The sequence below is a fragment of the Ahaetulla prasina genome, chromosome 8 (genome assembly GCF_028640845.1).
Source record: "Ahaetulla prasina isolate Xishuangbanna chromosome 8, ASM2864084v1, whole genome shotgun sequence".
NCBI lineage: Eukaryota > Metazoa > Chordata > Lepidosauria > Squamata > Colubridae > Ahaetulla > Ahaetulla prasina.
This window is the reverse complement of record NC_080546.1, coordinates 67,751,900-67,774,619: the sequence shown is the minus strand read 5'-3', so window position 1 is coordinate 67,774,619 and position 22,720 is coordinate 67,751,900. Positions and strand designations below refer to the sequence as shown.

The window sequence follows — 22,720 nt, the reverse complement described above, 5'->3', positions numbered from 1 at the left end:
TGCACCTGGATGAAACTGTCTATCTAGACCCGTTCCAGTCCGGTTTCCGGCCCGGCTATAGCACGGAGACGGCTTTGGTCGCGTTGGTGGATGATCTCTGGAGGGCCAGGGATAGGGGTTGTTCCTCTGTCCTGGTCCTATTAGACCTCTCAGTGGCTTTCGATACCATCGACCATGGTATCCTGCTGCGCCGGTTGGAGGGATTGGGAGTGGGAGGCACCGTTTACCGGTGGTTCTCCTCCTATCTCTCCAACCGGTCGCAGACGGTGTTGACAGGGGGGCAGAGGTCGGCCCCGAGGCGCCTCACTTGTGGGGTGCCGCAGGGGTCGATTCTCTCGCCCCTTCTGTTCAACATCTATATGAAGCCGCTGGGTGAGATCATCAGTGGCTTCGGTGTGAGGTACCAGCTGTACGCTGATGACACCCAGCTGTACTTTTCCACACCGGGCCACCCCAATGAAGTTATCGAAGTGCTGTCCCGGTGTTTGGAAGCCGTACGGGTCTGGATGGGGAGAAACAGGCTCAAGCTCAATCCCTCCAAGACAGAGTGGCTGTGGATGCCGGCTGACTGTTGGGGGCAAGTCATTGGCCCCGATGGAGAGGGTGCACAACCTGGGCGTCCTCCTGGATGAACGGCTGTCTTTTGAAGACCATTTGACGGCCGTCTCCAGGAGAGCTTTCCACCAGGTTCGCCTGGTGCGCCAGTTGCGCCCCTTTCTAGACCGGGATGCCTTATGCACGGTCACTCACGCCCTCGTGACGTCTCGTCTGGATTACTGCAATGCTCTCTACATGGGGCTCCCCTTGAGGGGCATCCGGAGGCTTCAGTTAGTCCAGAATGCGGCTGCGCGGGTGATAGAGGGAGCCCCTCGTGGCTCCCGCGTGACACCTATCCTGCGCAGACTGCACTGGCTACCTGTGGCCTTCCGGGTGCGCTTCAAGGTGTTGGTGACAATCTTTAAAGCGCTCCATGGCATAGGGCCGGGCTATTTACGGGACCGCCTACTGCTACCGAATACCTCTCACCGACCCGTGCGCTCTCACAGAGAGGGACTCCTCAGGGTGCCGTCAGCTAGGCAGTGTCGTCTGGCGACACCCAGGGGAAGGGCCTTCTCTGTGGGGGCTCCCACCCTCTGGAACGAACTCCCTCCAGGACTTCGTCAACTTCCGGACCTCCGAACCTTTCGTCGTGAGCTTAAAACACACTTATTCATTTGCGCGGGACTGGATTAGATTTTAAATTTACTGGTTTTAAATGGGTTTTTTAGTATTTATACTGTTTTTTAATAATTCGGCTATAGAATAAGTTTTTTAATTGTCATTTTAGTTTGTATTTATATGTATTTTAATTGCCTGTGAACCGCCCTGAGTCCCTAGGGAGATAGGGCGGTATATAAATATGAAAAATAAATAAATAAATAAATAAATAAAATGGTGTAGGGTCTCCTTCTTGAGCAGGAGCTACATATGGATATCTGAATATACATGAAATTAATTTTATACATCAAATACATTGCATAGTATAATCTTGCTATGTTTTTAGCTATGCTAGCATGGATTCTTCGCCCTCTCCGTCTGCAGCTTTGAAGCATTCAATTAAGATAATAAATCATCTGCATTTTTATATTCATGGTTTTGATAACTGTTTCACTCTGAAAAATTAAGCTGATAACATAACTGTTAAATTCTGGTTATATATAGTATGGTAGAGATGTGACTTTTAGTTTAAATGGTTTGATAAAATTTCAGAGATGAAACAGGTTAACATTTTTTTTTTTAAAAAGGAACAGATAAATGGTTAGGGTCTGAAAACAGGAAAGTGTCATTAAAAGAAGAAATTAGTGTTTGTCAGATATGCAAGAAATGAAATGAATTAATTTGGGGAAATAATTTATTTTTGGTTGTGCATCTTTTTTATATTTGGTTATAATGTGAAATACCCTCTGCTTAAATGTCCCTATCATTATTTAGAGATTTAAATATTTAATTCATACTTGAAATTATTTAATAATCTCAAATATTCTGAATTACTCTTCTTTTTGTCCTTGCTAGATGCATATACAACAGCAGAAGTAACCTACAAGTGGACGTTCAATGCGTCAAATTCAGTAGAAGTAGCTCCAGATGGTTCAAGGTTGAATCAGTATGATCTCTTAGGCCAAACAATTGGACAGGAAACTGCCAAATCCAGTACAGGTTAGTAAGTAGAAGAAGAAATAATGTACAGCATTGATGAAAAATCCATTTTAATACTTCTACTTCTTTCTGTTAACAGTCAAGATGCAATATGGTGTCAACCTGCCACTTTAATTTAGAATATAGAACTAGAATAATATTAGAAAGGCCCTTAGAGATGTAGGACAGGTAGTCCTCAATTTATGACCACAATTGAGCCCAATATTTCTGTTGCTAAGTGAGATGTTTGTTAAGTGAATTTTGCCTCATTTAATGTCTTTTTTTACAGTTGTTAAGTGAATTACTGCAGTTGTTAAGTTAGTGTCAGGCTTGTTCCAGTTTAGGTACTTAGGAAAGAAAGACCCTCGACTCCGTGGTTGAAGTGAAAGGTTCACTTTTACTAAGTTCAAATGGTTACAGCATAAGCAAAGTTGGATCTGAATATTCCTATGCAAAGCCTGTGGTTTTCCCATCTCCCTGCCCCCCCACACCCATTACCAGTCCATCAAACTCCAATAGTATTCAGTTTTAGTGTTTTGAGAATGGCTCTGAGGTTTAGCACCACTGTTGGTTGAGTTTCGCATTCCATTCCCACGATTCTGTCCTTGATTGGCTGGTTCATTGTGGATCGATACCTCTGGATCCTGTCATTCCCCCCCCCTTCCTCCCTTTGCCCATCCCTACTTCCCCATCCTCCTCCTCCCTCCCCTGAGTTTTATGGCAGGATGCCAGTGAAGCAAGGTATGTGTCAAACCCAAAATTGACATATGTGTAGCCATTTTAGTTAGCTTTATATTATATTCATTTATTCCTTTTCTTTCTCTCTGTTTTGTAAGGGGATTTTTTTGGGCTCGCCACATTCTTAAGGTGGGAGGAGGGAATAGAGAGTGAGCCTTGTTTTGACTAGGTTATCTTCTTTCCCATGGGAACAGAGACTGTCCTTGCTAAAGGAGGAGTTTGATGACATCAGGCAATGTGGATTTTACTTTGATTGGGGAATGTGACTTTCGTGGGATATTTCTAATTTTCAATATTATGTGGTGTAATTCCGGTTTGTATCAGATCCAGAATTACAACAGTCTTTACCAATTTGATGCCTACCTAAATAAAGAAAGTTGTTTTGGAAGATGAACTTTGCATATTTCTTTTTTGAATGAGTTTCATCATCACTTGGAGACCTGGCATTATTCCAGATCACTATAAACTGATCCTGAGCAGGGATTGCTATCCAGGGTCCTGAGCCCTGGCTGTTTACCCAGAGCACTCCCACTGGGCAACAGCAAAGTCTCAGAGAAGATGGCAGAAAGACAACAACCAGGGATGCCGGAACCCAAATGTAAACTCTGCAGAGGCCTCTGTCTGGGCTTGCCTGTCCAGCTACTGGGTCCCCAGTGGATTCCCCACGAAAAAATCTGAGTGACAGCAGTCATGGAGCATATCATGCACCAGATGGGAGCCCATCTGAAATCCCCGGTCGAATGGTTCGCAAGCGCAGGGTCCAGTGCTCGGTCAAGCAACCTTTCTGGACCCACTAATCGATCTCCCATTAACAGTGGCCCGGGAATGCCGAGCTACAATTTTGGAATGGAGAACAGCCGCTGGACCTAGAGGACCCATGGTAGATCTCAATGAACTGGCTGAATTGCAATACCAAATGGCGATGTGTAGCCAGACCTTCGAAGAACTATTTATTTTATTTATTTATTTATTTATTTAATCGTATTTATATACCGCCCTATCTCCCGAAGGACTCAGGGCGGTTTACAGGCACTTAAAAAAACACAAAACACATAAATACAATATAAAACAGTTAAAAAACTTATTCAATAAGCCCGTTAATTAAAATATAAGAATAAAACCCAATTAAAACCCATAAATTTAAAATCTAGCTCAGTCCTGAACAATTAAATAAGTATGTTTTAAGCCCACGGCGGAAGGTCCGAAGGTCCGAAAGCTGACGAAGTCCGGGGGGTAGTTCGTTCCAGAGGGTGGGAGCCCCCACAGAGAAGGCCCTTCCCCTGGGCGTCGCCAGACGACATTGCCTCGCTGACGGCACCCTGAGGAGACCCTCTCTGTGAGGCGCGGGTCGGTGAGAGGTATTCGGTAGCAGTAGGCGGTCCCGTAAATAACCCGGCCCAATGCCATGGAGCGCTTTAAAGGTGGTCACCAAAACCTTGAAGCGCACCCGGAGGGCCACAGGTAGCCAGTGCAGTCTGCGCAGGATGGGTGTTATGCGGGAGCCACGAGGGGCTCCATCTATCACCCGCGCAGCCGCATTCTGGACTAACTGTAGCCTCCGGATGCCCTTCAAGGGGAGCCCCATGTAGAGAGCGTTGCAGTAATCCAGGCGAGACGTCACGAGTGCGTGAGTGACCGTGCATAGGGCATCCCGGTCCAGAAAGGGGCGCAACTGGCGTACCAGGCGAACCTGGTAGAACGCTCTCCTGGAGACGGCCGTCAAATGATCTAGAGACAGCCGTTCATCCAGGAGGACGCCCAAGTTGCGAACCCTCTCCATCGGGGCCAATGACTCGCCACCGATGGTCAGCCGCGGATTTAGCTGACTGTACCGGGACGCCGGCATCCACAGCCACTCTGTCTTGGCGGGATTGAGCTTGAGCCTGTTTCTCCCCATCCAGACCCGTACGGCCTCCAGACACCGGGACAGCACTTCGATAGCTTCGTTGGGGTGGTCCGGTGTAGAAAAGTACAGCTGGGTGTCATCCGCATACAGCTGGTACTTCACACCGAAACCACTGATGATCTCACCCAGCGGCTTCATGTAGATGTTAAACAGTAGGGGCGAGAGGATCGACCCCTGCGGCACCCCACAAGTGAGGCGCCTCGGGGCCGACCTCTGCCCCCCTGTCAACACCGACTGCGACCGGTCGGAGAGATAGGAGGAGAACCACCGATAAACGGTGCCTCCCACTCCCAATCCCTCCAACCGGCGCAGCAGGATACCATGGTCGATGGTATCGAAAGCCGCTGAGAGGTCTAATAGGACCAGGGCAGAGGAACAACCCCATCCCTGGCCCTCCAGAGATCATCCACCAACGCGACCAAAGCCGTCTCCGTGCTGTAACCGGGCCGGAAACCAGGCTGGGACGGGTCTAGATAGACAGTTTCATCCAGGTGCAAGGGAAACTGATATGCCACCATATTTCTACAACCTTCGCCGCAGCGAAGGTTGAGACCGGACGATAATTACCTAAAACAGCGGGTCAGGAAGGCTTCTTAAGGAGGGCCTCACCACCGCCTCTTTCAAGGCGGCCGGAAGACGCCTCCACCAAAGAAGCGGTCGTAATCGCCTGGAGCCAGCCTCGTGTCACCTCCTGGTGGCCAGCACCAGCCAGGAGGCACGGGTCCAGTAAACACGTGGTGGCATTCAGCCTACCCAACAACCTGTCCATGTCCTCGGGAGCCACAGGGTCAAACTCATCCCAAACAATATCGCCAAGACCACCCTCGAGCATCTCACCCGCATCACCGCAATCTTGGTCCAGACCATCCTGAAGCTGAACGATTTTATCGTATAGATAACCGTTAAACTCCTCAGCACATCCCTGCAACGGGTCATCCTGCTCCCCCTGGTGTAGGAGGGAGCGAGTCACCTGAAACAGGGGGGCTGGGCGGTTATCTGCCGATGCAATGAGGGAGGAGGCGTAGTTACGCCTCGCTTCCCTCAATGCCACTAGGTAAGTCCTAGTATAGGACTTCACTAGTGTCCGATCAGCTTCCGAACGGCTAGACCTCCAGGAACTCTCTAGGCGTCTTCTCCGGCGCTCCATCCCTCTCAGCTCCTCGGAGAACCAAGGAGCCGGTTGGGACCTGCGCCGGGTCAGAGGCCGCAAAGGCACGACACGGTCTAAGGCCCCCGCCGCGGCCCGTTCCCAGGCCGCAACAAGTTCCTCAGCCGAGCCGTGAGCCAGACCCTCAGGAAATGGCCCAAGCTCCGTCCGGAACCTATCCGAGTCCATCAGGCGCCTGGGACGGAACCAACGTATCGGCTCCGTCTCCCTGCGGTGGTGAATGGCGGTCAGAAAGTCCAGGCGAAGAAGGGAGTGATCTGACCATGACAAAGGTTCAGTGACTATTTCCTTTAAGTCCAGATCTCTCAACCACTGACCAGAGAGAAAAATCAGGTCCAGAGTGCCACCCCCAATGTGAGTAGGGCCATCAACTACTTGGGTCAGGTCCAAGGCCGTCATGGAAGCCGTGAACTCCCGAGCTGCCATCGATGATGAGCCGGAAGATGGCAGTTAAAGTCCCCATGACTAAAAGTCTGGGGTCTCAACTACCACCCAGCCAGCACCTCCAGGAGCTCGGGCAGGGCAGCTGTCACGCAGCAAGGAGCCAGGTACGTGATCAGCAAACCCATCTGACACCCACGACCCCATCTCACAAAGAGGGATTCGCACCCGCAATCTGAGGTACAGTGGTCTCCTCGGCTCTAGACTCTCTAATCACAACCGCCACCCCCACCCCTACCCTGGGCCCTCGGCTGATGGAATGCACGGAAACCCGCGGGCACATCTCAACAAGGGCACGCCCTTCAGTGCCCAACCAGGTCTCCGTAATGCCCATAAGGTCCGCGGAACCCCTGTATAAGATCACAGACAAGGGGCTTTGTTCACCACGGACCGAGCATTGCACAACATCAACCAAGGCCCAAGCTCTGAGGATCCTGACCATCCGGGAACGGAGAAGTCAGGGGTCGGAGCGCGTGATCGCTTTCAGACATCGAGCACGCGCTCCCGGAACTTGATATGACCCTCGCTTCCGCCATACCTGCCTCCCACTTACCGTGTCGATAGAACCACCCTCACAGATAGGAACACACCTCCCCATAACCTCCGAACCTGATAGAGAAAACCGCCATGAGCATGTGCAGGAACTGGCCCCTACCCGACGGGTTACCCCATTACCGCCCTTACACTCCCACCCCTTAAAAATTCCCTCTCTAAAAAACCCCACAAGCTCTTCTTTTTCGCATGCCACCTCTGTGGGTCCCAAGACCCGTCATGGAGGCCGGCCCTCGGTAGCGAGGAGGGCCATTCCTGCGAGGCGGGGGCACCTCGCAGGCGCAAGAGTTCACAAGAAGTATAACGCGTAGCAGCTGAGACTAAGAATCGGCAAAATAGAGGTTCCATCTCCGAATGGCAAGATGGTAACAGATGGTACTAGTCCAGAATGAGGGCAGACAAAGAATGGAACCACAATTGGCACCGAATGACAGTCTAGGTGGTATTCTGTCCGGTGCATAGTCCAAGCATCCTGGAACCGGGGGTGAGGGGAAATGGCAATCCAGTCGCTGGCCACGTCTTCCTCCGTCTTCCTCTGTCCCCAGATAAATCCCTTGTCTCCCCCAAGAAGTCCTAATAGGACCAAACGGCCATAGAAGTCCCAAAAAGGCCGAGGGGGGCATGGGTGATGTTATCACAGTCACAGTCACAGTCACGGACTGGTTACAGGGGAACAACTCCGGGATGCCTCCATCATCTCCCCGCAGTCCTCCAACACGGCCGGGATAAATCCTAACCACTCCAGAGGCCCGGTCTCTCCAGACCTCTCCCTCCAAGAGGCGAAACCCATATAAGAGGCTAAACCTCTCCGAGAGGCTGGGGGATATGAAGGCTGCCAAGTCCACAGTCCGGCAGCAGGGAGAAAGTCAAAAATCCATGGCAACGAGGCAGATGGCAATAATAAGGGTAGATGTAATACCTCCGCTATCATCCAGATCGTCCAAGTTGCAGAGGTCAGAGCCGGAAAGGCTATAACCCAAAAAGTCCGGAGTCCATACTCAGAAGAGGGCCGGGAAACGGGCCAGAGGCTAGAGGCCAGCCGGCAAGACGAATCGGCCGAGAAACGGCCGAAAAAACGCCGACTCATTGCCCCACCTCCGAGCCTAAAAACATGGCCGCCCGAATCCACCGCTTGCCTACCCGGCCTCGTTCTCGGCAGCCATGTGTGTGAAAAAGTCCAGAGACCTCTCCTATGGCTGCCCGAGGTAAGATCTACCGGACCGGGGACAGCAAGCGGCTAAACGGGCGACCGAGGCATCGCCAGCATCGGAGGGGCCTCTCAACGCCGGAGCCGAGTCTTCAGAGCCGCGCCATCTTGCGCATGCGCAGAGCTCACTACCCAACCAGCTGGAGCAATTTGTCATTGGATGTGAAGGCAGAGATTGACAAGGGAGACAAGTGCCTCATAGTAGAGGCTGAACAACCCACACCTCCAGCCCGTCAACTTTTGATATCAGCTTTTGGGAGACCTATCTCTCCTGAGAAGAGGGCGATCTACTGCCGCTGGACATCTCTTGCCACTGCACCATTCGCTCTTGAGAGAAGAACCCAATGGAGCAAGAAGAAGGGGAAGCCAGCGAAGAACCCATCAAGCAACCAGTCCTCCCCCACATTTCGCATCTTTCTCCAGTGGATCAGATCCCTCCAGGATGGGCATTCTATATGGGCAGAGGATGGTTTCAAGACCAGGCTCAACTGATGCCAGCCCGAGCTCCAATCCCACCATCACTGCTGCAGCCTGGTCTGCACACAAATGCCCCAATGCCTTTCAAAACCGTGTTTGATGGAACCGCAGGAAAACTTCCATTTTTCCTAAATCAAGCATGGTCCTACATCAACCAGCATGGAGATAAATTCCACAATGACGTGCAGCTCGTCCAAGCCCTGGGGAACAATCTGGAGAATGAGGTAGCCAAATGGTTCACTCACCTCCATGATGAAGGCTCACCTGAACTAAACAACGTGGATGACTTCCTCCATAAAAAAGTTTTATTTTTACAATCATGTCAAACATCTCATTCAATGTACAGTTATATACAATTAGTCGGGCCTGCCCAGTCACCACCCCCCTTTTTAACACTCTTCCCTCTTCTACCTTCTACTTTCCAGACCTTCCTCTCCTTCTCTTATCTACAACCTCTCCTCCCTCCACCCTCCACCTTCCTTCTCCCTCTTCTACCCCTCTTCCTTCCTCTTCTCCTCTTTCCTACCTCCTACTCTCTCTTTTCTCCCTCCCCACCGTTCTAAAATGGTAACTGGGCAGGCCCGTCCCTACATTAATTATATTTATACATCTTCAATAATCCCTGTACATTAATCATCACTCCATCTCTAGCCTCAACCCCCAATTCCCTCCCCTTACCCCCACCCCCACCCTGACTTCCCAGAACAAAATGCAAGGTATCAAAACTAACAATCATAATCTAAAATAATTCCTAAATTATAATCTCTAGTCTCTCCACACTTAATCACACTCTCAATTCCCCTCTCCTTCAGAAATATATCTAATATAAAATATTTCCTAAATTTACTCATATGCTATTCGATATTTTTTTATCTGATACTTATTTTGAATATAATCAATCCACATTTTCCATTCTAACATATATTTTTCTTGTGTATAGTCTTTCAAGTAAGCAGAGATTTTTGCCATTTCTGCCAGATTTGATACTTTAAGTGTCCATTCTTCAACGTGGATGACTTCCTGAGAGAGCTCTGGCCTGTTTTGAGGATTCTTCCCGAGCACAAGAGGCAGAAGCAGAGATCAAAAGCATTAGGCAGAAGGGGAGACCTGCCAAAGAACTAGTGCTTGAGTTCAGATGCCTGGCCACTAATCTGAGATACTGGTCAGAGAGAACACTGGTCTACTATTTCAAAGAAAGCCTGGACAAAGAGCTGCTAAAAATCTGCCTTTGCCATGGATTGCTGGATGACAGAATCCTTGAGTGGTATAGAGTGGCCACTGCAATGGACAATGCACTTAGACAGCACCCCAGAAGCAACACTGAAAGACAACCCAGAAGACAACTCATGTGCTGCTCCACACCCTGCCAGAGTGAAGGACAGCAAACAGCAGCTGGCCCGACTTCCGTAAAGTTCTTCAGCTGCAGCCAGCAAGGGCACCATGCTATCTCAAGTTAGAGCACGCGCTCCCCAAAAGGAAAGAAGGCACTGAGAAAACCACTGGAGAAAAGCAAATCTGCATGCCAAGCCATCGAGGTCCCTAACCCCCAACAAACCACAAGGGAGGGAACTCTGGTGGCAGGATTACCCATTGTACAGGATGCAGACAGTGAAGAAGATGACCTGATGATAAGTGAAGCCATCTGACCCTTTAAAATAAAAGGAACTTTGACTGTGACACGCACAGGTGTAGAAGGGCCCATAGACATTATTATAGAGACTGGCAGTTCACGATGCCTCATTAGCCCTGTGTGCAGCCTAGGTATAGAAACAAAAGCACTAACAAAACCCATTTGATTCCAACAAGTAAATGGATCCATGATAGGGGGAAGTCTGACCACGCATATAACTGAAAAATTAAAACTGACCATGGGGAAGCACTTTCTTTTTTTTTTATTAAAATGTTTTACCACAATTTTAACAAATATTTACCCTCCCCCCCCTCCCCCCGCCCTCCCCCCTTCACTCAAGCCCCCTCCCCCAGACTTCCCAGAGCAAATACAGGGTATAGCATTTACCAATCATAAGCTAAAATACGCTAATTATTCATAATCTCCCATTCCTCCCCTAGAACCATAACTCTCTTATTTCATATAAAAGAAAAAAAGAAAAAAGAATACTGTATACAATTATTACTTTCTGCTCATTCATATGCTATTTGATATTTTTTAGTCTGATATTTGTTTGAATATATTCTATCCATCTTTTCCATTCTACTATATATCTTTTTGTGAATAGTCTTTCAGGTATGCTGAGATTTTTGCCATTTCTGCTAAATTCGTTACTTTTAGTGTCCACTCTTCAATAGTAGGCAGATGTTCCTTCTTCCAGTATTGCGCCACCATTACAAAATGTATTATGCTTAGCATATTGTAAGTTAGTTGCCACCTGGTCAGCCATCAACATATTAAACTGCCCTCGTAACGTATTTATAGTTTCTTTTACTTTCTTATCTCCTGGATTGGAGACAAATAATTGTTCTTTTTTTTTATTTCCTCTTCTAATTCCATTTGTTTCTTCTGCTGTCTAATTCTATATTTATTATTCATATTTATTAAGACTCCCCTCATGTATGCTTTGCTTGCATCCCAGACCATTTCCAAAGGTGTGCCCCTATGCATATTCATAATAAAAAATTCCTTCATTTGTTTTTTACATTCTTTAACATTATCTTCATATCTAAACAAATTTTCATTTAACCTCCAAGATCTCCTAACACCCTTTTCCTGATCAAATTCTATCTATGGTCAGACTATGGTCAGACAAAATTCTCGAGCATTAGTAATTAATATAAAATCAATCCTAGAAAAAGATTGATGTCTATCGTAGAAAAAAGTAAAATCCTTTTCTTCAAGATTCTGTTCTCGTCAAATGTCTCTCAACTCCAAATCTTCCATCATATCAAAAAAAACTTTGGGCAATTTCGCTCGATTTAAAAATTTTTGAGATAAACTTTTTTTTGTCTTTACAAGTATCCAATACTCCATTCCAATCTCCCATTAATATAGATGATTTATAATCCCACTGTGTTATTTTATTGTGCAATAATTTTAAAAACATTTCTTGTTTTTTTTTTTATTATTATTGAAAGAGTTTTAAAAAAAACAAAAACATTTTTCCCCCCTTTTTCCCCTCCTCCCAAAACAAAACACCCCTCCTCCCCACCCCCGGCTTCCGGGTCAATCACAAGGTAAAGTTATACATAAACCAAACATAGAATAAAATTTTCCTTCAATCCAAATAACCACATCCAAAGCTTTTCGTCTCCCAACCCCTCCCATTACATAAAATAACTTTCTAATTATTCAAAGGCAATCTGATATTTCTTAATCTGATATCTGTTTTGTAGATAATCAATCCATTTTTTCCATTCGATTAAATATCTTTCCTGCGTATTGTCTTTTAATAACGCTGAGATTTTAGCCATCTCAGCCAAATTAATAACTTTCAATATCCATTCTTCTATTGTAGGTATCTCTTCTTTCTTCCAGTATTGTCCAATCAACAGTCTTGCTGCTGTTATTAAGTTCAGAATCAATTTAGTCTCAATCCCTGTACAATCCGTTATAATTCCCAAAAGGAAAAATTGTGGCAGGAACTTTATCTTCTTCTTCAGTACATTTTGAATAATCCACCAAATTCTTATCCAAAAGACCTTAATTTTCTTGCAAGTCCACCAAATATGAAAATATGTAGCGTCATCACAATCACACCTCCAACATTTCGCTTGGATATTAGGATACATACATGATAATTTTTTGGGATCTAAGTGCCATCTATAAAACATCTTATAAAAATTTTCCTTAAATTCTGTGCTTGTGTAAACTTAACATTTCTAACCCAAATTTTCTCCCATGTTTCCAACATTATTGGTTCCTGAATATTCTGTGCCCATTTTATCATACAATCCTTTACCAAATCCTTTTCCGAATCTATTTCAAGCAACACATTATACAATCTCTTTATATGCTCCTGGGTCTGATTTCTAATTTGCTTTATTAAATTTTCCTCCTTTGCATTATACCAATTTTTGATCTTCTTTCCATCTAGCACTTATTTGCCCATATTGAAACCAAGTATAATTCCTCCCTTCTTCATTTAATAGCTGTAATGATTTTAATTGCAATCTACCTCCTTCAGCATACAAAAGTTCTTTATAAGTAATCATTTCCTGTTTCTGTTCTATATTTATATTCTCTATTGCATGTCTAGGGCTCGCCCATATAGGAATCTTGTATTCTAATTTATAGGAATATTTTTCCAGACCATAAAGAGCACTTCTCAACACATGATTCTTAAAAGCCCTATCCACTTTTTTTCATAAAATAAGTACGCATGCCATCCATATAACAAATCATAACCTTCTATATTCAAAATTCTTTCCTCTGTTAAGTTAAACCAGTCACTTATTACTGAAAGGGCTACTGCTTCATAATATAATTTAAAGTTAGGCATTCTTAAACCACCTCTTTCCCGTGAGTCCTGTATTATTTTCATTTTAACCTCGCCTTTTTACCCTGCCATATAAATTTGTTAATCCCAATCTGCCAATCTTCCAAATTTTTATCCTTTTTAATTATTGGTATCATCTGGAACAGAAACAAAAATCTAGGTAACACATTCATTTTAATAGCCGCAATCCTTCCCAATAGGGATAACTGCAATTTCTTCCAGACATTCATATCATTCTGAACTTTTTGCCATAGCAAGTCATAATTATTCTTATAAAGTTTCTTGTTCGATGAGCTAATATAGACCCCTAAGTATTAACCTTTTTACTACCTCAAATCCTGTCATTTCCTCTAGTTTTGTTTCTGTTGTTTAGACATATTTTTAATTATCACTTTTGTTTTATTCTGATTTATTTTAAATCCTGATACCTTTCCATATTTATCAATTACTTCCAACAAAATCTACTTGAATTTATAGGATTAGATTAACGTAACCACTACATCATCTGCAAAAGCTCTAACTTTATACTCATATTGTCTAATCTTAATTCCTCTATTTTCGTTAATTCTCGTATTTTATCTAATAATGGTTCCAGAGTCAAAACAAACAATAATGGTGATAAGGGACATCCCTGTCTCGTTCCTTTCGCAATCTTAATAACTTCTGTCAAGCTACCATTTATTATAATCTGTGCTGTTTGCTCTCCATAAATCACTTTAATTATTCTAACAAAACAATCTCCAAATTGTATTTTCTCTATTAATTTAAATAAAAAATCCCAATGCAATCGATCAAAGGCTTTCTCTGCATCCAAAAAAATAAGTGCCGCTGAAGTATTCTTCTTTTCCAAATATTCCAATATATTAATAATCTGTCTAACATTATTCCTCATCTGCCTCCCTTTTATAAAACCAGATTGATCAGTATGAATTCTTTGTTGTAAAACTAACAATCTATTTGCTATTATTTTTACAAAAATCTTATAATCATTATTTAAAAGTGAAATCGGCCTGTAGTTACCAGGTTTAGAGCAGTCTTGCTCCTCTTTCGGTATCAGTGAAATAAAAGATGTTTTCCATGACGGGGGTATTCCCACTCCTAATTGTATCTGATTAAATAATTCTTTAAGTGGGCCTAATATTTCATCCTGTGTTTTTTTTATAATAAGTTGCTGTAAGACCATCTGTACCAGGGTTTTCCCATTTTAATTGTTTAATTGCCTCCACTATTTCTCCAGTAGCTATCGGCCGATTCAGCTCCTCCCTCTGTTCTAATGTTAGAATATTAACCTTATAATCTTTCAAATAATCATAAATGTCCCTATTCAATATTTTGTCTTTTGCATATAGTGCAGTATAAAATTCTGAGAATGCCTTTTTAATTTTAACCTGTTGGTATATCTCTTTACCTTTATATTCTATTTTTTGTATGACACGTGCTTTCTGTTTCTTCCTTAAATTATATGCCAACCATCTCCCAGGTTTATTTGCATTACAAAAGGTATTATGTTTAGCATATTGTATATTCGTTGCCACCTGGTCTGCCATTAACATATTAAATTGACTCTGTAATATTTTTATAGCCTCTTTAAGTTTGTGATCTTGTGGGTTTTGAATTAATAACTGTTGCTTCCTTTGAATTTCTTCTTCCAAATATCTACGCTGCCTTTGTTTTATTATTCCTTTGCCTGTTGTCCAAGTAAATCAATATCCCTCTAATAAACGCTTTGCTCGCTTCCCACACAGTTCCTATAGGTGTCCCTTTGTACATATTAAAATCAAAAAATTCTTTTAACTGTTTCTTACAATAAGTTACATTATCCTCATATCTAAACAGATTTTCATTCAACCTCCATGTTCTACCACCTTTTTCCCTTGTAATAATTCCATCCATACTGGGCTATGGTCAGTTAAACACCTCGAAATATCTTCGTTTTCTTCACCCTAGAAAGCAAGTCATTAGAAATTAAAATAAAATCAATGCGTGAAAAGATTGATGCCTATCAGAAAAAAGTAAAATCTCTCTCATCTGGATTCCGTAACCTCCATATATCTCTAAACTCAAAGTCTTCCATCATTTCAAAAAGGATTTTGGTAATTTTGCATGTATAGGTATCTTCTTGGAGGAGGTTCTCTTATCCTTCTTGTATCAATTACTCCATTCCAGTCTCCTAATAAAATAAACGAACTATAATCCCAGAGGGTCAACCTCTCATGTAACATTTTGTAAAACTTTTCTTGTTGCTGATTAGGTGCATAAATACCTATCAACAAAGTCTTTTTTGCATCTATCACCAGTTCAATAGCAATAAATCTTCCTTGAATATCTGCCTCAATTAGCTTAGCTGGTATATCCTTCCTGATATATACAACAATTCCATGCTTCTTTTCCAAAGCTGATGCAACAAAATGGTTACCCAATTTTGAATTAATTAAATATTTTTGGTCTGATAATTTTATATGTGTCTCTTGCAAACAAATCACATCATTTTAATTGTTTCAAGTAGTGAAATATTTTCCTTCTTTTCTGAGCTGAATTCAAGCCATTAACATTCCATGACAAGATTCTATTTGCCATTACTGGCCTCCTGAAGCTTTGAAGCAGACAACGGAAGCTCCTCCTCCGGTATCTTCCGTCTAGCTCCTCCCACAGCTTCCATAATGGGATCCTGACTTTTACTTTGAGACTGTTGCTCTTCTTTACGCTTAAGGGCTCCTCTTGTCACCCTTTGCTCTTGTGGTTCCTCTAATACTGGCAGCAATAAAGGCTCTTGGATCACCACGCCTTCTTGAGTCTCTTGAAGTTTTTCTATCACTTCTATTTCGACTTTCAAAACTGTAGAAAGAAAATCCTTTGCCTTTAAAACAGTGTCAATTCTATATCTCCTTCCTTGATAGAATAGTGTCAGTCCAACTGGCACCTCCCATCTGAATTGAATCTGATGTTTTTTAAGTTCTTGTGTAAAAAAAGCAAATTCCTTCCTGTCTCTTAACATCTTTGAAGGAATCTCTTTCAACACCTTCAACTCCTGTTCTCCAATTTTTAAAGTTGTCTGATATGAAACTTGCAGAATTTGATTTCTCATAGTCCTTTTCACAAAATAAACCACAATGTCCCGAGGAAGCTTTCTCTGTCTTGCAATCCAAGAATTAACTCTATATATTTTATCAATTTGGTAAGCTACCTCTTGGGGGTCCACTTCAATAAATTCAGCCAATGCTTCTGATATAATTTTTCTTAGGTCTTCTCCATGCTCTTCTTGCATACCACGAATTCTAAGAGCTCCTTCCATAAGTTTATATTGTAATATCACAACCTGATCTTCATTTTGATCCACTTTTTTCTGAACACCTTTCATTTCGTCTTCTAAATGCTTATTTGACTGAGAGATTTGTTGCATTTCCACTTCCAATCCTTCAATTTTTTTACTCAGTCCTTGAACTGCCATAAGAATATCTTCTCTTATTTTTGCATTAAAATTCTCCATCATCTCTTTTTGCCTATCTTCAGAAAGTTTTAATTGTTCTTTCAATATTTCCTCAAGACTTGGTTCAGATCCCCTTCTTCCAGAAGGCTTTAAAGGTTTAGCTGCCATTCTGTCTTCAAAAGAATCAGGAATTCAAACTTAATAACTCTCCTTCCCACCTTTCAGTAGTTAAAAACTCCATTTGAAACAATCCACAAATAACACTGCTTCATCGTACTAAAAATTTTTTACTTTCACTTTTAGACGCCATTTTAAAAGTCAATTAATCAAAGACAAAGAAAGGTTTCAAGTTTCAAAAAGGGAGTCGGTACCTGCCGTGCTGATTCTGCATCAAAGATCGAACGCTTGTGAAATTCCCGTCTGCTTGGAATATCAATCAATTTAATAAGTCCTCTAGAGCAGAAGCGACATTCCTCTCCTTTTTCCTGATAAAAACAGGAGCGTGCTGAAGTTGGAGGGAGTGGAATTCGGTGGGGTCATAAATCCAGGAAAATTCGCTCTTGAGAGCAAACCCCCTGTCAGACCTGCCACTCTTCCACAACTCTGATAACCTCTTTCACCCAGAGATTATGCTAAGCTCAGTGAACAGTGATTTATTTTCTGTTTCACTGACTTTTACAATCTTCTAACACGGAGTGCTCTGTTAGAGCACCCAGCAGGAGGGTGACGTCACTGGAGCCTCAAACATTTCTTGTTGTTGATTAGGCACGTATAATCCAATTAGAAGTATTTTCTTTCCTTCCATTAAAAGCTCAACTGCAATATACCTTCCTTGAGGATCTGCCTCTATTAATTTAGCTATTAGTTCCTTCTTTAAATATATAACTATACCATTCTTCTTTTCTGGAGCCGATGCTACAAAATGAGTACCAAGTCTTGAAATTATCAAATATTTCTGGTCAGATGTTCTAATATTTGTTTCCTGCAGGCAAATTACATCATTTTTAAATTGTCTCAAATAATGAAATATCTTCCTTCTTTTCTGTGGTGAATTTAAACCATTAACATTACAGGTTAAAAATTTAGTTGCCATTCTTGGCTCCTTGAAGCTTTTGGAGCATCACCTGGAGGTCCTCCCCAATCTTCCTTTTCAGCCTTGCTCCCCCCACAGCTTCTGTTTTAGTGAAATCTTGGGTTGTCACTTGCGATTTCTGCCTCTTTGTTTCTTGTTCTTTACGTTTAGTAGCTGCTCGAGTCATTCTTTGCTCCTTTGCTTCTTCAATTTTTCTCTGGGTTTCTGATATTTGGAATGTATCTGGAAGTTGCAGCAAACTTTCATCAATAGCTACGTCCACAGCTTGAGCTTGTGCCTGCATTCCTTCTCTCTCCTTCTTCCTGGCTTCTGGAGATGGTGGATTTCCAGCCTTTAATACATTAACATAAAAATCTCTTGCCTTCCAAACTGTATTGAGACGATATCTTTGGCCCATGTATATCAATGATATTCCAGCTGGAACATCCCATCTAAACTGCATCTGTTGGTTTCTCAGTTCATTCACCAAAAAAGCATACTCCTTCCTACCTCTTAACATTTTGGGTGGAATTTCTTTCAGCACTAATACCTCTTGGCCTGTTATTTGAATCTTGTTCTTGTACAATGCTTGTAGCACTTCATTTCTAATCCTCCTGGTTGTAAAATAAATCACAACATCTCTTGGCAAATTTTTCTGTCTGGCAACCCAGGAGTTAACACGATAAATTTTGTCAATTTGAAATGCAAGATCTGCTGATTGTTCTTCCAAAATCTGTGCAAAGGCCTCTGCAAAGATATCTCTCAAATTCTCTTGTTTATTTTCTTTCAGGCCTCTCATTCTCAGTGCAAATTCCATCGATCTATATTGTAGCAAAATCATTTCTTAATCAACCCTGTCCACCTTAGTCTGAACTTCCTCCATTTTATTTTCAAAATTCAAATTAGAGTGTCTAATTTCTTCCACCCTTTCATCCAGCTGGACCATATTTGTTGCCAAACCTTGAAATGCTAACACAATGTCATCTCTAATGTCTTTATTTCTTGCTTCAACCAGATTTTTCTCTTCTGATATCTCCTCTGTAATTTCCTTAAATTTCTCCTCAATAATTGATGTTTGCAGATCTAGCGCTTCCTTCAGAGATTCCTTCATAAATTCTTTCAAGGAATCTTGTAAGGCTTCCAAATTCACTGTTTTTGGATCAGCCGTATGGGCTGGGGAACCTCCAGCACTTTTAGAAAGACCAGGTTTTATTTGTTCAGATGCCATCTTTTATATTTGTACTTTGCAATAATAAAGTCAGTGAAAACAGTTTCTTAATTCTTTTCCTAGACACGGTTCTATAATCTTTTCCTTTCAATGTTCTTTAGCCTTTTCTCACTATTAATTCTCTTCGTTTAAACATAAAACCCAGCAGCCTTAAGAAAGCTACTCACCAACGACATTAATAAGAACTTCCTTAACTTTCACTTTCATGCCCTGTTAGAGCACAGGTGCCATTTCCTCTAGCCATTTCCTGCCTTCTTAGTTCATTTCAACAAAAAACAATGTATCAAAGGAGTTAGGATTTGTTACTTGCATCTACTGGTGCTCCTGTTTTTGCTCTGTCTGGTTTAGAATCTGATTAAAGTCCAATATTGATACCAGAGGTGGTCGCGGTGCTTTGCTCTGCTTGTGCAGAGACGCCTCCAGATCCGGAGCTTCTTCAGGCTTCTAGGGAGCTCACCTTTCAAACCCCATGAATTACTCCTGGGGCTTTTTAGGGAGCTCTACCTCTGCCTGATTGCTCACCTCTCCCTCTTCTCCTGAGGGAGAGGTTTCCGAGCCGCTAGACTGCTGATCTGTGCTGTCCTAGTGGCTCTACGTGATCACGGGGCTGGCAGTCTAACAAGACCGTCTTCAGCACTCAAATGGTGCCACCGGAAGCCGGGGAAGCACTCTCTAAGAACTAATCCGGTTTATTGTAGTGCCAAAAACAACTCAATCAGTAATCCTGGATCTTGCCTGGCTGGATAAATGATGCCCAACAATGATCTGGGAGGATGGCTACAGAAGAATGAAATTAGCGCTCAGCCCTGAGCCACCTCCTGAACAGAACAACAACCAAATTGACAGCTCAGAACCCCGGGAGACCCAGGAGGACCCAACAGCAGTGCTTGCTGATCAGCCTCCAGGGCTCCCACAAATACCAGCCCATTATTGAGACCTAGCTGAGGTCTTCAGTGAGGAGCAGTACAACCTACTACCCCCTCATCGTCATACTGACTGCATCATTGAATTCATTGATGAGGCAAAACTGCCAAAATCCAAAATGTACTCCATGAAAATGTACCACCAAATGAAATGAAAGAGCTGAGACAGTACACCAACTCCAATCTGGCCAGAAATTTCATAAAACCTGCAAAGTCCAGAGTGGCAACCCCCATGCTATTTAAAGAGAAAAAAGATGGCAGGATGAGATTATGGTTTGATTTTAAAGGAATTAACACCATGTGTATTCACAACACTTACCTCCTACCACTCATTACAAACATGTTAGGACACTTAACAAAAGGAAAAGTGTTCTCCAAATAAGATCTATGTGAGGCGTACTACCAAGTCTGTATCAAAGAAGGCTTAGGACCCGGGTACTTACGAGACCGCCTGCTGTTACCCTATGCCTCCCACCGACCCGTACGCTCTCACAGAGAGGGTCTCCTCAGGGTGCCGTCCGCCAAACAGTGTCGGCTGGCGGCCCCCAGGAGTAGGGCCTTCTCTGTGGGAGCATCTACGCTCTGGAATGAACTTCCCCCTGGCCTACGTCAAGTGCCTGATCTTCGGACCTTCCGTTGTGAGCTAAAAACACACTTATTTATTCAAGCGGGACTGGCATAATAGTTTTGATTTTAAATTGGGGTTTTATTAATATTTTTATAATTTTAAATTTAAATTTTTAAATTATTAGCCTTTTGTAATTTGCTACGTTTTAATTGTTGGTTTTAATTGTATATATCCTGTGTCTTATTTTTGGCTGTACACTGCCCTGAGTCCTTCGGGAGAAGGGCGGTATAAAAATTAATTAATTAATTAATTAATTAATTAATTAATTAAATAAATAAATAAATAAATAAATAAATAAATAAATAAATGGAAAACTGTTTTCAATTGCCCCCTACGCACTTTCAATTCAGAGTCATGCCATTTGGATTACAAGGGGATTTAGGAGTGTTCATGCAGCTGATAAATGAGGTCCTACATGAGCATATGTATAAAGGGTCCTAGTTTATTTTGATGACATTCTCATTTACAACGAAACTGTAGAAGAACACATCAAATTAGTGTGAAAATTTATGACATTCTCATTTACAATGAAACTCTAGAAGAACATATCAAATTAGTGTGAAAATTATTACGAAAACTGCTGGATGCAAAGCTATATGTAAAGTTGTCCAAATGTGAATTCCACAAGGACACACTAGATTATCTTGGCTACCACATTTCAAACCAAGGGATAGAAATGGATCCAGTAAAAGTAAAAGCAGCACTAGACTGGCAGCCCCCACAAACTCACAAATAGTTGCAAAGCTTCCTAGGGTTTCCAAACTTTTACCGGCAATTTATCCCCTCATTTGCTGAAATTGCACTACCAATAACGAAATTACTAAAATCGGGGTGGGGGGTGGGGGTGGGACCAACCAAGCCAGAACCTGGGCAACCCCTGAAATGGACTCTAGAATGCCAAAAAGCCTTTGAATTATTGAAAAGACACTTCACAAAGGAACCCATTCTAAAACACCCAGACCCAGAATTGCCTTTCATAGTGCAAGCCAATGCTAACAATGTAACAGTGGATCTGTATTCTTCCAGAAAAACAATAAGGGAGCCCAACATCCCTGCACATATACATCCAAAAAAACTTACAGACACTGAAAGGAGGTGGGCGATATGGGAAAAGGAAGCCTATGCAGTCTGTTAGGCTCTACTAACATGGAGGCAGTTTTTAGAGGGTAGCAATAACTCTTTTGAGGTGTGGACAGATCACAAGAATTTAGAAGCTCTAAAAATTTCCAGGAAACTCTCTCCAAAACAAGTTAGATGGGTGCAATACTTCAAAAGATTCAATTTCCAATTGAAGTACCTCCTGGTGTGGGGGGGGGGAATTCAACAGTAAATGGGAAGAAGTAATTCACCCAATAATTCCACCTTCCCCCCATGAGGCGGTTCAGGTGATAACAAGCCCATCAACCAAAGATCAAAGACAAATCAGAAATGATCAAAAAGTTACAAAATGAATTCAACACAAGACACTTGGTATCAGGAAAATAAAACCCTGTTAACTGTTAAGAGATAGCGTAGCATGGGAAAGGGTCCATGTTATATGTCTCCAAAACTTTACACCTCCATGTACTTCAGAAAAGCCGTGACTCAAAACAGGGAGGACCTTTTGGTTATTTAAAAACCCTACACATGGCCAGATAGCAGTTTTGGTGGCCAAAGATGAACCATGACATTGAGGAATATGTAAAAAGTTGTGCCACTTGTGCTACTATGAAGACCAGACCAGGAAAGCCTCCAGGACTTTTGCAATCTGGCAGAACCATCCCAACCCTGGGAGGAGATAGGAATGGGTTTTATAGTAGACCTGCCAGAGAATGGGAGAAATACAGTCATCTGGATCGTTGTGGATTATTCTTTAAACAAGCTCATTTTGTAGCATGTCCAGGACTACCATCAGCCAGGAAATTATCCAAAATGTTTGTTAACATATCTATCGATTACATGGAGTACCTCGCAGGATAATTTCAGATAGAGGGGTTCAGTTCACCACAAAGTTCTGGAGGGAATTTATAAAAGCTATTGGGTCTTCTCAAGAGTTGAGTTCAGCTTTCCATCCTAGCACTAATGGATCAGCAGAACGTTCAAATGCAATGATTGGTCAATATTTAAGATGTTACATAAATTACCAACAGTCCGACTAGGCTGATTTATTGCCATTTGCTGATGTTGCCTATAATAATGCCATGTACAGCAGCACTGGGTTAGCCCCTTTCCAGATTAGTAGTGGAATGGAATTTGTCCCTATGCCTGAATTGCCAAGGGACCCATCTCCATCCATGTCAGTAAATGAATGGATGGAATCCTTAAAAGAGGCCTGGGAGAACACAAAA

The 22,720-nt window shown here is 42.8% G+C and overlaps 1 protein-coding gene across 1 annotated transcript in view; it reads left to right on the top strand.

Annotated features, from left to right (window-relative positions):
- LOC131203524 (gamma-aminobutyric acid receptor subunit alpha-2) overlaps positions 1 to 22,720 on the top strand; it is a 551,171-nt gene that overhangs the window by 443,872 nt on the left and 84,579 nt on the right. Inside the window, exon 7 of the mRNA XM_058193827.1 lies at positions 2,053 to 2,196. Within this exon, the coding sequence (XP_058049810.1) occupies positions 2,053 to 2,196 (144 nt within the window). The remainder of the gene's footprint in view (positions 1 to 2,052; positions 2,197 to 22,720) is intronic.